The sequence below is a fragment of the Henckelia pumila genome, chromosome 2, assembly GCF_033568475.1.
Source record: "Henckelia pumila isolate YLH828 chromosome 2, ASM3356847v2, whole genome shotgun sequence".
NCBI lineage: Eukaryota > Viridiplantae > Streptophyta > Magnoliopsida > Lamiales > Gesneriaceae > Henckelia > Henckelia pumila.
The window spans coordinates 142,841,089-142,856,738 of record NC_133121.1 but is presented as its reverse complement, the minus strand read 5'-3'; the positions used below and the strand labels follow the sequence as shown (position 1 = coordinate 142,856,738).

Below are 15,650 nucleotides of genomic sequence, written 5' to 3'. Positions count from 1 at the left end.
ATTTATTCCGTGAAGCTTCTCCGGCGATCCTATTTTTCGGTTATTTCTGCTCTGTTTACTCTGCGTCCGCTCCTTTCTCTGTAAGTTTTCATCTTGCTTTTTATTTATATATGCAACCAAGTGAGATATTGGTTGATGAATAAATTAATTGATTGTAAGAAAATTAATCACATATAAAAATCATATATATATATATATATAATAAAAATTAATTATAAGTTGTTGTGCTATACATTTTTTTGTTGGTGTGCAATAATTATTATGCTACCATAGAATTTAGAAATGCCTTGAAACACAAAGATGGGGCCTGTATGGGAAAAAAATATGGATTATAACTTAAAATTTGTGTATAATTATGTTGCAGTACATCTCTTATAAGATGGTATCACGTATTATATCCATGAAATGAGTCGATTTAGTCAATAGATGTAATGAAAAACAATAATTTTTAACATAAAAGTATACTTTTAATCGGGTCGGCTCAAATCAAATTTGATATTTGTTTCATAAAATTAACTCGTAAAAATTTTTCGCACGAGCTTTTTTAACGACGTTGGAGTGAGCAGCCAATCTATGTCCCATTTCATATACAAACAACCCAAAAAAATCCTATGCAAACAAAAAAATTAATTATTCTAGAGAAAATTGCGTTAAATATCCATGTAAAATTTTTGATAAACTAATATTTTCCTCTGTAACAGGTTTGAGCATCTCAATCCCTGTGTTATATATATTTTTTGAACATAAAACCCCAATCCATACAATTATGAGGGACGCACATAAATATGCAATTTTTTTTATTTTTTAGTTAATGAATTCCCAATCAAACCCTCTTTTCTTAATTTTTGGCACCCATATATTTCTTTATTTTTTTAATCAAAGTTTCATGCAATTAATTTTTTCAAAATACACAATTTAAGCACAAATTAAAAATTCACAATAAAAAACGACATACTTCTATTTACTTTTATAAGTAGAATATATTAAATATATTATCTCTTTCAATATTAGTGAAAAATATATTTTTTATCAAAAAATTATTTTTTATATATATTTTTAAAAATATACTTCAGTAAAATGTTATTTTATTACGAATTCGAGGGTGTTTGACTAAACTTATTAAAAACAGCTTATAAGCTCTAGGAGCTTTTAAGCTTTCAGGTCTTATTTTAAAAATAAGTTGTTAAAATTTTTGTTTGAACTTATTTTAAACAACTTAAAGATGTAGATGTGTTTGGTATTATAAGATCTTTTTATTGTCGAAATTACCAAAAAAAGTATAATACTATGAAAGTAATGTAAAATGTAATATACATACAAAAATAGTTTTAAATTTATCATAAATGTTAAACATATATTTAAAAAAAAATAAAACTATTTTTATTTTAATTTATAAAAAAAATTGATAAATTATCTAAAAAAATGGGGAGAGGGCGTGTTGAGAATTTAATAAAATATATAAAAATAATATAAAAAACTAAAATATTAAAATAAGATCTTTTTTTAAAAAAATAAGGGTGACCTTAATTTTTTAAAACAAATTATAAGGTGTCAAGCAACACAACTTATAAGATGTTTGACAAAAAATTTGCCAAACAATTGGAAGAGGTCATAAGCTCTGAAAAGCTGTTTTCAAGAGCTTATAAGCTCAGTCAAACACCCTCGAAAAACACTCTCCACTATGAACTATTTTTTAGATTAAATATATTATCTATAATTATTAATTGCACATTAACTAAAAACATTCGTTTAGTTGACCAACTATTGCAAAATGTTAATTTCATCACTGCTTTTTTATTTTTATTTTTTATTTTTTACAAATGTTTTCATGTAGAAATAATATACCGTATATAAAAAAATTATACATTATAACCATAAAAAAAAATTCATTGGTGAGATTTGTAATTTTCCAAGTGATAAAAATACAAAGAAAATAAATCATTTTATTCTGGAAAAGAATTAATGAGAATGATTATTGTTAAATTGAAGACTTTTTTGTCATTTGATAAATCTACGAGATAAAAAATGAATTTTGGAAGAGTGAGCTAAAAAAATACAAGACAAGTGAGCTAAAAAAAATACAAGACGGAGACTGAAATGCTCAAACCTATTTTAGAGGAAGATATTAGGCAAAAAGCTCATGAAAAATTTCGCAAGGGTATTTGACGCACTTTTATCTTGTTATATGTATGTGTTTTAGGGATTTTAAGTATTTTTAAAAATAAAAACCGACCAAATATAATCTTTTAATAAATAAAAATTTCCTTTTTTTTTCGTAAATACAATAAATTATCTGATATTGGTCTCTCCGTCACTGTGTCTCTCGACAGTGGTCCAAACTCCTAACCTATTTTTTAATCATTTTTTCGATATTATAATAAGACAAAAAAAATTAAATCACAAAGTAAATATTTTTCCATTTGCTTCTCGGATACGCTAAAATCACACTGTAAATATTTATTTATTAGTTCCACCCCATTTTCACTTGTTTTTTTCTTATTTTTATTTTACCGAGTTTGCTTTCCTCTCTGGTTCTTTGTTTCTGTAATAATTTTCGTTCTTGAAAGTCAGTAATGGCCAAAAAGTAGGTGAAAAGCAACAAATAGATTAATACTAAGGAAGAAATTAAGTATTGTTACTGCCCGCAACCACTATTGCATTTACCTGCCCACCTCTCTGCAGTGATGTATATCTATATATATATTTTTATGTATAAACAATAATGGAACATAAACAAAAAAACAAGAAAGAAAAGGACTTGTGAAAAAAAGCACCTCTGGTTGGTTGCTGCTGTTGCTTCTTCTATCCTTTTTTTTTAAAAAAAAAAAAACTGGGTAAAAGGGAAAAAAGGAGAAAAAAAGAGAGAGAACCCATTTCGGGTTGTTCATCTATTTTCATTTCGCAGATCTTATCCGATTGTCTTGTCTGAGTTAGATCCGGGTCGATTCAGTGTTGGAATGTCAGCTCAGATGTTAATTCTGGCTTGAAAAGGGTAGTGTGGGTGTGGGACGGTGAAATGTCTGCTTCTGTTGCCGCATTTGAGCGACCTCGTATTGGGAACTTGAATACGGTAATAATTCTTTGAGTTGTGTGTTTGGTTTTGCCATTATCTGAAAAGGGAAGGAAATGAGGGGCTCGGATGTCGGGAGGTTTTTTTTTTCTAGTCAAATTTAGTCAAGAAATGGTCAATTGACTGTGAATCCTTGAGTTTGAGTTTGCATTCTTTTAGTTGTTTTACAGTTGAATGTGAGATTATTATATTATGTTGTAGTTCATGAACATTTGGTTTTTGAGGTTTTATTATTTTGGATTTTGCTGTTCTTGATGATTTGTAGGTATTCAAGAGCGGGCATCTGCTCATATCTTCAAGAGGTTAGAGCTTTCAGGCTTTGTCATGATTTCCCGCTAATTTGTTTCTAAGTCTGGCAATTTGTTTCTGCGAAACGAACTCCATCTACGTGAACAATGTTTGTCAATTTTCTTCCATGTCTCGGCAATTTAGTTTAGGGGTGGGGGGGGGGGGGGGGGGGGGGGGATTATGAATTCTTTTAGGGTGCATATCGATTGATGGTTTGAAGCTGTATATTTACTTATTTGGCTGGAAGAAATTCAATTGAATTTCAAATTCAATCTATTTCAGTTTAAGCTTTTTTTCAGTAGTAATTGTGGCGAGTTTCAAATACATCCATCTTAGGTGTCATTTGAAATTCATGCTTCAAATCTTTTCCGAAATCAAGTTCTTCCACCGATATCAAATCCATCAATCCAAATGTAACCGTAGAATATTATGTGTGATGTTTGCAATTTTGTTACTGGGGGGACAGCCCTACCCAGCCATGCTGCCAGTCCTGCATATTATATCATGGCAACATCTATCCTTTTATCTATCCTTTGAGAACGAGTCTGGATGATGGCGGTTAATATTCTCATGATGATACTGTTAATGGTAATGGAGTTTTAGGAAATTATCTTTATATATGTTTTCTGCTTTGGGTTTGAGTTATATCCTCAGTTTGTCATAGGACTATAAATTTCCAAGACTTGGAATTTAGACTAATCAGATGATATGGGTTTAGCCTTTGAAGATTCTTAAAGTATAGGCAAAGGCCTCTATTATGGAGTTTTGACCCTAACAATGAATGATTTCTTGTAATTAACACAGATCATGTTGTGAGTTTTTAGTATGTAGTGGAGGAGGAAGGATAATGGTGGTGATCAGGTGATGAGATGGCAAGCCTGGTAGGAATGGTATGTCCCGGAATCTGTCTCATCTTCAATGAGAAAAGGGAAGATGGGAAAGTACAAGGCAGGGGATATTACACGAGTGAATAAAAATATTTTAGTCACATATTATATGAATTTGTTGGACTTCTTAGGTTATTTGAGGTTTGTCTCCTTTAAGTGCCTTTTGTGCATGGTGGCCAGTTTTTCAGGATGAAGAAAAACAAGCTGCTCAAGGCTTTTGACATCTGCAATTCAGACCTTTTCCTGTTTGTGATTTGTGATATTCATTCATTTGCAAAATGGGGAGAAATTAATAAAACGCTTGTAGCTAACAGCACGCAGTTGATGAATGTGTGAAATCCGAAATGTATTACGGCGCACGAAAAAAAAATTGGACCAATTTTTGGCTTCCAGTCTTTATTTTGATCCACCAAAACGTAAAATTGTCAGTTTCAATGGTGTCATTGTCGGTCTTGTGAGTTCACTGACCACTCAAACATTTTGCAGGTTTGGGGTGGAAGTCTTGGAAGAAGAGATGGTTTATTCTCACACGCACCTCTTTGGTTTTCTTCAAGAATGACCCTGTTAGTAGATGAACATCTTTGTTTCCTGTCTCTTTAATGTGCTTGTGCCCTGTAGATTTGATTCAGTAAATTGCTAGTCATTGCTTCATCTGCACACTGACTTTTCTGGAGCGGTTTCATTTATTTACAATTTGTTACTCTATTATATGATGTTGAAATAACTGCATATGACCAACTCCCTCTCCTTGTAGAGCGCACTTCCACAGCGTGGTGGTGAAGTGAATTTGACTTTGGGCGGCATCGATTTAAATAATTCAGGAAGGTAAATGGTCTCTCTTTTCATGTGGTTATGTATATTTTTCTCTTGCAGCTTTATAATACTTTTTTGTGTGCAGTGTTGTTGTTAGAGAAGACAAGAAACTCCTTACTGTTTTGTTTCCTGATGGGCGTGATGGACGAGCATTTACTCTCAAGGTGCATAAAATTTAGTGTTTAAAACCCTCTATTTATTGTAATCAAATAGTCTCTTCTCTTGGCATTTATATTTTGTTTTATAAACTAATAAGTTGCCTATGCTTTTTGTTTCAAAACTTTAGGCCGAGACATCGGAGGACTTGTATGATTGGAAGACTGCACTTGAACATGCTCTTGCGCAAGCACCAAGTGCCGCCCTTGTGATGGGACACAATGGAATATTTAGAAGTGACGCTAATGATACGATTGAGGGTTCTTTCCACCAATGTGTGTGCATACATTTTATTTGCTTTCGTGTTCTTCAACTCTTTTGGAATGTTTTCACATAGATTGTCCATCTGCTCCTAAATCTATCTGGAGGATTTTATATGCTCTAATTCCATTGGGATTGGCTTTTGATTCAGGGAGAGACAAGCGTCCAGTTAAGTCTTTGGTGGTTGGACGCCCAATTTTGCTTGCATTAGAAGATATTGATGGTGGCCCATCATTTCTTGAAAAAGCTCTCCGGTTTCTTGAGAAGCATGGTAAGTTTTTATTGTTGTTATTCCCAACCTGTTGAAAACAGTTTCTCACGATTTCTTGAAGCTATACTAGATTAAATATTTGATTTTCATGCCAGAAAAGTTTCCAGGACACTCGGAAACATTTTACTGTTCTTTTGTCTGATTTTGTATACTTACATGATTAAGGGATTAAATATGAAAAGTGATTTAACTAGAGATATAATAGTTGGTTTATTTTTTACGAAATATATTTGGGTTTTCTTCACCTTTGTTGATCTGTTAAACAGGAATTAAGGTGGAAGGAATTTTGCGCCAGTCTGCAGATGTTGAGGAAGTGGATCGAAGAGTTCAAGAATACGAGCAAGGTCTTATCTTCATTCAAGTTAATGTGTTTATGAAAATCATTTGTTTTGTTTTGTTTTTCCTTCTTTGATGTTGTGGTTGCACCGTCTTTTTCTTTGGTCGCTTGCAGTCCACCTATTGCTTAAATAGTTGGGTTATGTTTCTTTAGTTTCATATAAGCTTTGTGTTCCATTCTTTTGGAAAACGTTATAGGGTGGAGATGATATATATATAACGTAGAGATGGATGCCAGATATGTTTGCTGATTTATTTTCATATTTTCTAGAAACTTAGCCCATTCATTACCTTTAATAGTTATAAATGCCAACTTGATCAAATCATACTTGGGAGTTGGGTGAACACTTTTTTCTCACCTTTTTTTGTGAAACGTGCCAATATTTGATCTTGACCATTTTTACAACTCGTTCCACTTGGTCAACCAACACTGTCCTGTTTTTTGGCCTCTTAAATATGGCCAGCAGGTAGTCATTTTTCAGTTGGATACTTAGGCCCATCACGTCTTTGTTTTTCTTTTTTAATTTTTCTTCATTAAATACATGGAGAAACTCAAACAAAACTTTGCTGAATCAAAATACAGTTCATCTTAGTTGTAAAGACCAATTGGATAAATATATACTGAAATGACATTACAGAACACATATCAAACGACATCCATATCTGGATTGGGATGTTTTGAGTTACTACAAGCGGACTAGGCAAATTATTAATATTATTTCTTTTTTTTTTTTTGCATACCAGTGCATTCATCTTTTCCCTCATCACAAATTGAATAATGTCCAGTTACTTTTTGAGGCATGCTCACCAATTTGAAAGCTACTTGACTGTAGGCAAGACTGAATTTGGTGATAATGAGGATCCTCATGTCATTGGTGACTGTGTCAAGGTTTGATTACTTTCTCTTATTATTTATTTAGTATTCTGGATTTATTTTTTAAACTGATTCTTACGAGGGTTTACTGTTGTTCAGCATGTTCTGAGAGAGCTACCTTCGTCCCCTGTTCCTGCCGCCTGTTGTACTGCTCTGTTGGAAGCCTACAGTAAGTTTTGTACACATTGATTTCTCCAGATGTCTGTACAATTTTCCAAGCCTTAGTTCTTTCATTTGTTCAAGAAATGCCTTGGATTTATTGCTGCTCTGAATAATTCGATCTCTCTTTGGCTGTCTTGAGCAGAAACGGACTCAAAGGAAGCTCGGGTGAATGCAATGCGCTCTGCTGTGCAGGAAACATTTCCTGAACCCAATAGACGCCTCTTACAGAGGTAGCAGCATGCTGCATGTTTGTGTTTTGCACACTCATGCTCATGAGAAACTTCTACGAGGAGAAACTTTTATCTTTCTCAGAACATGTTCAGGTTTTTACCCTCATTCATCTTCATTTCGTTTTGTAGGATTCTTAAGATGATGCATAGTATTTCCTCTCATGCCTCTGAGAATCGGATGACTCCGTCGGCAGTTGCTGCTTGTATGGCTCCATTGCTCTTGCGCCCTCTTTTAGCCGGTGAATGTGAATTAGAGGATGATTATGATATCAATGGAGATAATTCTTCTCAGCTACTTGCTGCTGCCAATGCTGCTAATAATGCACAAGCGATTATTACAACACTCCTGGAGGAGTTTGACAATATATTTGATGTAAGTTATTTTTCTTTTTGGTCTGTAAATAAGCGGGTTTCTTGTGTAAGGATTGCAGTTCCCTTAGAAATTGTTTATCATCTCTGCTCGTTTCTCCTCATCCAAGTGTTCAACCTTCATTACGTTTCTAATTTCCGGTCATATTGCGCTCGTTGTAGCTATTTATTAAAGTTTTTAGAAAATATTGACATTATGCACTTCAGCTAAATGATAGCAAATCATAATCCAATTCCATTAGATATAACTTATAAGATATATGGTCTAATATATATAGTTATTTGAATGTCTAAATGAATTCCTTTTGCAAACTATTATTTATTTCGGAGTTTGCTCTCTATGCAAGTCCTTGTCAAAATAACACATTAATTATCCAATTATAGATGTAAATACTGCAAAAATATTTGTTTTGGTCCCATATTCTTTGCTGATTGTTCTTTGGTTTTCCCTTTTAGGGTTAATAACCAGTAATTATAATTGATTTGTCCTATTTTTAAGAATAAGTCTCTTTGGTGTTAGCTGAGATGTTTTGGGAACACGTCTTGTTAGTCACTATGCTTTCCTTTCAGGATGATAATCTGCACAGATGCTCTATATCTGCTGATTCTCAAACTGATAATAGTGGAAGTGAAGACACAAGTGATGATGACAACCCTGACATAAAAGTAAATGGTTACCATGATGCTGAAAATGAAGTTGATCCTGAAACAGACTATGATCGTGATCGTAGACTGAGTGGGAAATTAAGTGAAAGCAGTGGTTCTGCTGCTAGCGATCTTTATGACTGCAAGGTCTGTCTCTTCCCACCGCCGCCCCCGCCAACCCCACCCCCACCAACCAAAAAAAAAAACTCTCTGCATGCAGCATGCATTATTTACTGATCCAAAACTAATTTTCAGGCCCATTGAAGAATTAATTATGCTTTCTCATTTACACCTTGATTTCTCTTATTTGCTGTATGGGCCTCATTGTCTAGGGAAACAATGTGGTGACATATAATATATAGAAATGGAATATAAAAACATATTGATGGCACACTGTTTCTGCCGCTGCTAAATTTTGTAGTGTTTATATGATAACTGAAATAATAGTTTGTATGATGTTAATACAAGAAGATTGCACATTTACTTGTAGCTTTTTGGCTATCAATTTTCATTTCCAAAATGGGGCCCGTATTGTGAATTGCGGATGTAAAGATATCACTCAAGTAGAATTCCTATTTCACTTACTGTTACAGATGGTAGTTCAAAATCACTTTGCAAAAGAGCATAGAGTTTTTCACTTGCATGTAAAACTTTCAAAGTTGTGCCCCTGTAAGAGTTTTATATGTTCTCAATTAACCTCTTGTGATCATTTCATTTTTCTAGAAAGACAACATTTGCACGTAATTAATACAACATTTAAGGTTAAAATTGGTGCATGAAGTGGATACTTCATCTGAAGAAAAATATGTCCTAGTCTAATTTGTTGGGATTTCCATATTCTTTTTGTATGATCTCATATTGCTGTAAAGTTAGATTGATCAGTAACTCTACCCTGGCATGTGGATGAATACTTTGTTTCACAGTCTTGAATACGATTTCTTCTAGTTGACTAAATCTGTGTTTGGTGCATTTTTATACCAGGTCAGCGGAAATGATGATTCAGAAAATGGATCTCCCACGCACAATCATACCTCTAGAAGAAAACCTACTCCAGCATTGGACACTAGAACACTCAATGATTCTAATCGTTCAGTTAATGAGCCACTAGAAGAACAAAAGAAAGCATGTGAAAACATGACAGATGCTTCTCTAGAAATAATTCGTAATGAGTCTCAGCGATCTATGGGAGAAATTTTGTCATCTATGGATTCAGAGCTTCATCAATCAATTCCTGTACCGGAACTGTTGGACGAAAAGCCAACACCCAGACTGACTGCTTTGAATTTCAATACCAAGAAATCGACCTTTTGGGGACGAAAAAATGTGAGTTTTCACTTTTCACGATAATTTCCCTGGGTGATTAGAATTACTCTGTACGAGGAATAATTCAGAACCTAAAAAGCTGTGGGCGCGGGGGTTGTTTGTGGAAGTGTGTTAAACTCATGGGAAATAATGGAGCTTATTATTAATAAATGCAAAAAGGTGGACATATTTTAATTCATAACAGTGCTTGTGGTTGCTTTAATCTCCACCTTAAGTTACCTGGTTTTGGCTCAAAAATTAATTACTTTTGTCCAATCGTCTCTATGATTGAACCATGCTTATCCTAACCAAAAATGTCTTAGTTGTGTAGTCCTCTTTCTTTAAATGTATATGGTCATCTGCCGGACAAAACTTGCACTTACTTGCTCCAGTACATTTTTTCCTTTACGTCTGCACATAACTGAGTGCACATTCACTGACAAGTTGATTGATGAACTAGATATATTGATTCTTTTACTCGCCAATTTATCATTTGGAGACTAAATACATTCATCCCAACCACCCTGACACATAGCTTTTCTTTATAGCGTATTGAATGATTTGGATTGGAAGCACTATACAATGTGTGCCTTCTCTAGACAAACCATATAAATTCACTGTTAACCATAATTTGCTTAAGAACATTTTCAATGAGTTTCTCATCTGTGCCGCTCATGGATAACTTGATTTATTGAGATTAGCCAAATTCTAGGTGAAAGATATATTCAAATCAATTGCCTCTAGGATTCTTCTATTGTGTTCCGTAAATGAGGATAATAACATTAGTAATGAATTGTACCTGTTCATACCACAAGAAGGCAAAATTCTGTATTTCTTACAAATTTTTTAAGTACATTCAATGTGAATTGTATTTCTTCCTCGCCTTTTTCTGTGATCTTGTTTTTAGTGCATGGTTTTTAGATTATTGTTCTTGTTGTTTTAACTTTTTGCATCACTTGATCAAGCTTTTGACCTTTTATTTTAACTTTATTTCTAATTTTTTGTAGGCAAGAAAAACTCCTTCAACAGAGTCAATCGATTCATCCGGGGAGGAAGAGTAAGATTATAAGCGTTCACATGTTACTCGGCTTTATAAAATTCAGAGTTGCTATCTTAACGTATCTCTCCAAGCTGTTTGGGGATTTCCCTTCATGAGAATATCTCTCTCGTGGCCAAATGTTACATTTTTGTTTTTCTGTTGGGTAGTAACTAAATTATAGAGAAGCTATATCGATAGTTGCTAGCATGGCTGATTATTATTTTGTACTATTTAGAAGATATAATTTATTCCATCTTTGGATAATTTGTTCCATCATGCAGGCATTTGTAGCAGAAAGTAGAAGATAGATAATCATGCATGTTAGATTGTCTGAAAGTGCAAGTTTTATGCTGGATTTTTTGGAGCTCGCTGAAAAGGCTTTCTATGTTTGACTTTGAAATGTTGTCAGCCTGTTCCTTATAATTGTTCATGAATGTGATATTACCTCTTTGCCATTTTGTGGAAGATCCCAATTCTTTTACCTATCTTTATGGATTAAATCTGTTCGTAAGTTACCAAATCTTATGATAAGACCAAGGGGCCAGTGATATTATATTTTCTGAAGAAGGTTGTGAATATTCTTTAGTGTACTCCTTTCCCGATTTTGCTTGGTATCCCGAATCCTTGAGGTAGTTACTTGATTGATTATCATTGATGCTCGCTTTCCCTTTCATGTCCTAGTGTTATTATTGTATTTTCATGTTTTCTTGTCGTATTGAAGTTCGATGGCTTCATTTATAGGCTTGCCATCCAGAGACTGGAGATTGCAAAGAATGATTTACGTCAGAGGATTGCAAAAGAGGTCGCCATTGAATTTTAGGGAGTGTTAATTATATATCACGTTATCAATCACTGTTAGCTAATCGGAATTTCCTCTTCATCTTTATTAGGCAAGAGGAAATGCCATTTTGCAAGCCAGCCTGGAACGAAGGAAGCAAGCGTTGCATGAACGTCGCCTGGCTCTTGAACAAGATGTAAGTGCATTTTTAGTTTTAGCTCAATTCTTGATATCGAAAGTCGAAACGTCTGTTTTGGACTTGCGAAGACTTTTCGAATGCATAGATATGTGGCAGTCTATTAAACTGGTGAAAGCTGGTCTTCTATGGTTAATTTGAAACAGCTATATTTTGTGCATTTTTACTTCAATTTTGTGATAAATAGTTGCTCTTTTGTTCACATTCTTTTCATGGACGTAATCACCTATTATTTTCGTATCTATGTGCTGTATGCATGTTAACTTGCTGAATTTATGTTATCTATTTATAGGTGGCAAGACTGCAAGAACAGCTTCAAGCTGAGAGAGATTTACGAGCTGCTTTGGAAGTTGGTTTGAGCATGTCTTCTGGGCAGTTTTCTGGATCTCGCAGCATGGATTCTAAGGTCTGTAGCATTTTGTTATACATGCAAAGTCATCAGCTATCCACGCAAGCTTTTAAATGTGGTAATATTTCACATTTGATGCAGACAAGGGCTGAGCTTGAGGAGATTGCTCTTGCTGAGGCAGATGTGGCCAGATTGAAGCAGAAAGTTGCTGAACTCCACCATCAGTTAAATCAGCAACGCCAGCATCACTATGGCACTCTTTCTGACACAAGTGATCGCTATCAACGTGCAACCAATACGAGTTCACAGCAGTGAGTGAAATCGCTGTTCTATCTGAACATCCTTTGCATTCTTATAATAGTTGAAAGAATTCTAGATACATGCCACAAATTAGAAAAACTGTGAAACTTTTTTGCTTGCGATGGTTCAGAGTTGCGAAGAGTGGATTTTTTTTTCTAATGGCATATTATATCAACACAAAAGACAACATTGATAGATGTGCGTTTGCTTAGCAAATCTTTTGTTTTGATGAAAACTGTTGTAGCTTGCTGCCGTGGCTTTAGCAGATCTTTATATACCAGGGTGGCAGGGTGGCTAAGTGTGGAGAATTGTATTTGAGCTAGTATTCATGTTCATGCTGTGGTTGTGTCAATAGATTTTAACACTTGTTTTAGATGTCTTTTAACGTTAATATGCAATGTGTATCAACCAAAATACTATCCATAAAATCAAAATATATATAAATTGTGTGGATTATTTTTAAAAAATAAAATAATATAAGTCAAGTAGGAATTTTTTATGTTTTTTTAGTATGATCATTTTAATTACTCGTGGGCTTGATTGCTAGTTCTATTAAATTTTTACAGTTCGTTGAAGTCTTCACTTTTTTCACTCTCCCTGCTCTTCAAATAAGCTTACCTTCGTTTTTAGCTTTTGGAGGGAAGTACAATTGTTACTGAAGCAGTTTAATCCTTTCATGCAGGAAATATTTCCAGCAAGATTTTGATTCAACACTTGCTGTTTGTAACCATGAAAGAAAACAAAGAACTGAGGTAATTTGTCTTGTCTTCTTTTTAACATGCAATTCTAGTTTCATTTATCAGTTATATTCTATTTTGTTTTGCTATCATGTAATCAGTTTGATGCCTTTTGCTTTCATGCAACATATGCATTATTTGAATCTTAGCAATATTTTCCTCGATCTAGATTCTTATTTTCTCTAAATTCATTTGCACTTTTTCCTTTAAATAAAGAGTACTTCGTATTTGTTGGTCTACCTCTTTCACATGCATGCTTTAAGAAATATTTCATGCATTAGCATCACTGATTAATCTCTGAACACGATTGGCACTAAGAGCAAAATCAATCATAAAATTACGTAAGCTATTGCCTTCGATCCACATCTAGAGGTAGCTTCTGTTGAGCTTGTTATTCTCCAGGTTATTATTAGAGGCTTATTGTAAAACATATAGATTCTATAATCAATATCCTGTTCATGGCGTGCATTCTGTTTAATTGCTCAATGTTAATCAAAATCAACAAATTTATAAATGGATGAATGCTTTTGTTTTCCTTTTCTTTTGATTAGAAACAACCCATCAGATTTTTTGCCTTGAATGCCACAAAACTTAGTCTTTGCTTCTCTATCCTTGATGGTTGCAGGAATTTTTAGGGACTGACCTGAGAAATATCAAGGGCCAAATCATGACATCCGGCAGTAGTAGGCAGCCTTCTCGGAAGCAGATCATGGAAGCAACGAGCTTGAGTGACTCTAAAAGTACCGAGGCATCCACAAGTTTATCCATGGATGATCTTTGTGCCGTTGATTCTGCATCTTTACCATCTACTTCTAAAGCCGCCGAGGTACAACAGATTCTGGCGTCTCTGGTTTACATTATACTCTATGCTTCATATCGTGAGATTCAATGCATGAACCAGTTATTATCGGGTAATGTAAGTATACATGTACCTCTGTATGCATGTTGGTCACATGCATGTCATGCAGATAGGACGACAGTAATTAAAACACCAACTGTGTATCTCTGTATCATAAAAACTACTCTGAAACCAGAATACGATTTGACGGAGGCTGAGAATTGTTGAGCATTACCTTTATTCTCTGTTCATGGTCATCTTTTACATTATCAAGTATCGTGTTTTGCCACAGGCTTTGGATTATTCTAGACATCCACCGGCAGCTTCATCGACTTTGGTTGAATTGACAACGCGCCTCGACTTTTTCAAGGAAAGGAGGTCTCAGTTGATGGAGCAACTGCACAATCTGGATTTGAACTATGGATCCGTACCTCAAGATTTCGTGTATAAACCATCGTCTCCTCGATGGAACTAGATGTTTGCTGCTCTTAATCTTTGTCTCAGACGAATTATCGGCATGTTTCTCTCGTATATCCTTTATCCTTTCTCGGCAAGTTGGTATATATTTGCAATCTTGTTCCTTGTTTGGCGTTTGCACGGCGCACTTTTTTTTCTTCTTTTTTTTTTTTTTTTTCCTTCTTTTTGGTGGGAATATTGAGAATGTAACTAGTATCTAGGTTGAGTCCATATTTACTTCAAGCTTTTGAATTTGTTCTTTATTTAATCAAAACTTGGTTAATTTGTGAAGTGGCAAATTGCTATGATTTGCTGCAACCCATCCACTCCTTTTGAGTAATATGTGGCCCTGCTATGCATGTAATGTAACCTTTGTAAGGATGCCTACGCTCGTGTTTTATATATATTGTGGCTATTATTATATTTGGTTGATTATTGAGATAATTTAACTTAATTTGTTTTCTTTTTTGTCATATAACTTTCGATTTATATCTTCCTACTTTCGATCGATAAATTCTTTCATAAAAAATTATGTGAGACGGTTTAATGAGTTAATTTTATGAGACAGAACTTTTATTTGTGTTATTCATAAAAAAAAATAATACTTTTTTATATCAAAATTATCATTTTTCATTGTAAAGACGAAGATGAGCGGTGTCAACATGTCTCATGAATCTTTTCGGCCACAAAGCTTGCCAAACATTTTTGAATCGTGGAATGATGAGATTCCAAGACAGAATTGGTTTTTGACTAGATCCTTGGTTTCAACTAAATGAAATTTGTATGTCTTCCACATTATTTGAGCTAATAAAAATAAAAAAATATTTAAAATATTAAAAATTGTGAATTCATGGTATCAGTAAAACCAAATCCCATATTTTTTCAAAGAAAGAAAGAAGCCAAATCCCATTTTTTCGATAAAACATAGTACGTACCGACACGTCACACGCGGGACTCTCAAATCTCAATCCCTTTTGTTTTTAAAAAAACGTTTTATCTGAAATAAAATATAAACAAACTTTCATAAAATTAAAATTTTACTTATCTATCCGGACTTCATTCCATGAACCACTATTAGGGCTGTTCATATTTCGGAAAAAACCGAAAATCCAAACCGAAAAAATCAAAGATCGAACCGAACTGAAAACTGTATTTTTTAATTCGGATATAAATATTAAAACCGAAGTTTATTTGGTTCGGTTTTGAATTATATATGTCAAAACCAAACCGACCGAAAAAACAAAATTGAATTAAATTAATAATTTTATTTATATTTTCTTATTTATATTATAT

General features: G+C 33.8%; 1 protein-coding gene across 1 annotated transcript; it reads left to right on the top strand.

The window, feature by feature from the left end:
- Nucleotides 1-2,616: 2,616 nt before the first annotated feature.
- On the top strand, nt 2,617-14,780 carry LOC140880103 (rho GTPase-activating protein 7-like). The gene is made up of 22 exons (XM_073284214.1): nt 2,617-3,070; nt 3,336-3,372; nt 4,732-4,808; nt 5,000-5,070; nt 5,144-5,222; nt 5,345-5,489; nt 5,627-5,746; nt 6,013-6,090; nt 6,916-6,971; nt 7,056-7,125; nt 7,261-7,348; nt 7,478-7,721; nt 8,288-8,509; nt 9,344-9,685; nt 10,672-10,721; nt 11,445-11,505; nt 11,594-11,677; nt 11,970-12,083; nt 12,168-12,337; nt 13,009-13,078; nt 13,689-13,889; nt 14,194-14,780. Exons 1-22 carry the CDS (start codon nt 3,017-3,019, stop codon nt 14,374-14,376), a joined length of 2,616 nt encoding a protein of 871 aa, XP_073140315.1. The 5' UTR covers nt 2,617-3,016; the 3' UTR covers nt 14,377-14,780.
- Nucleotides 14,781-15,650: the final 870 nt, after the last annotated feature.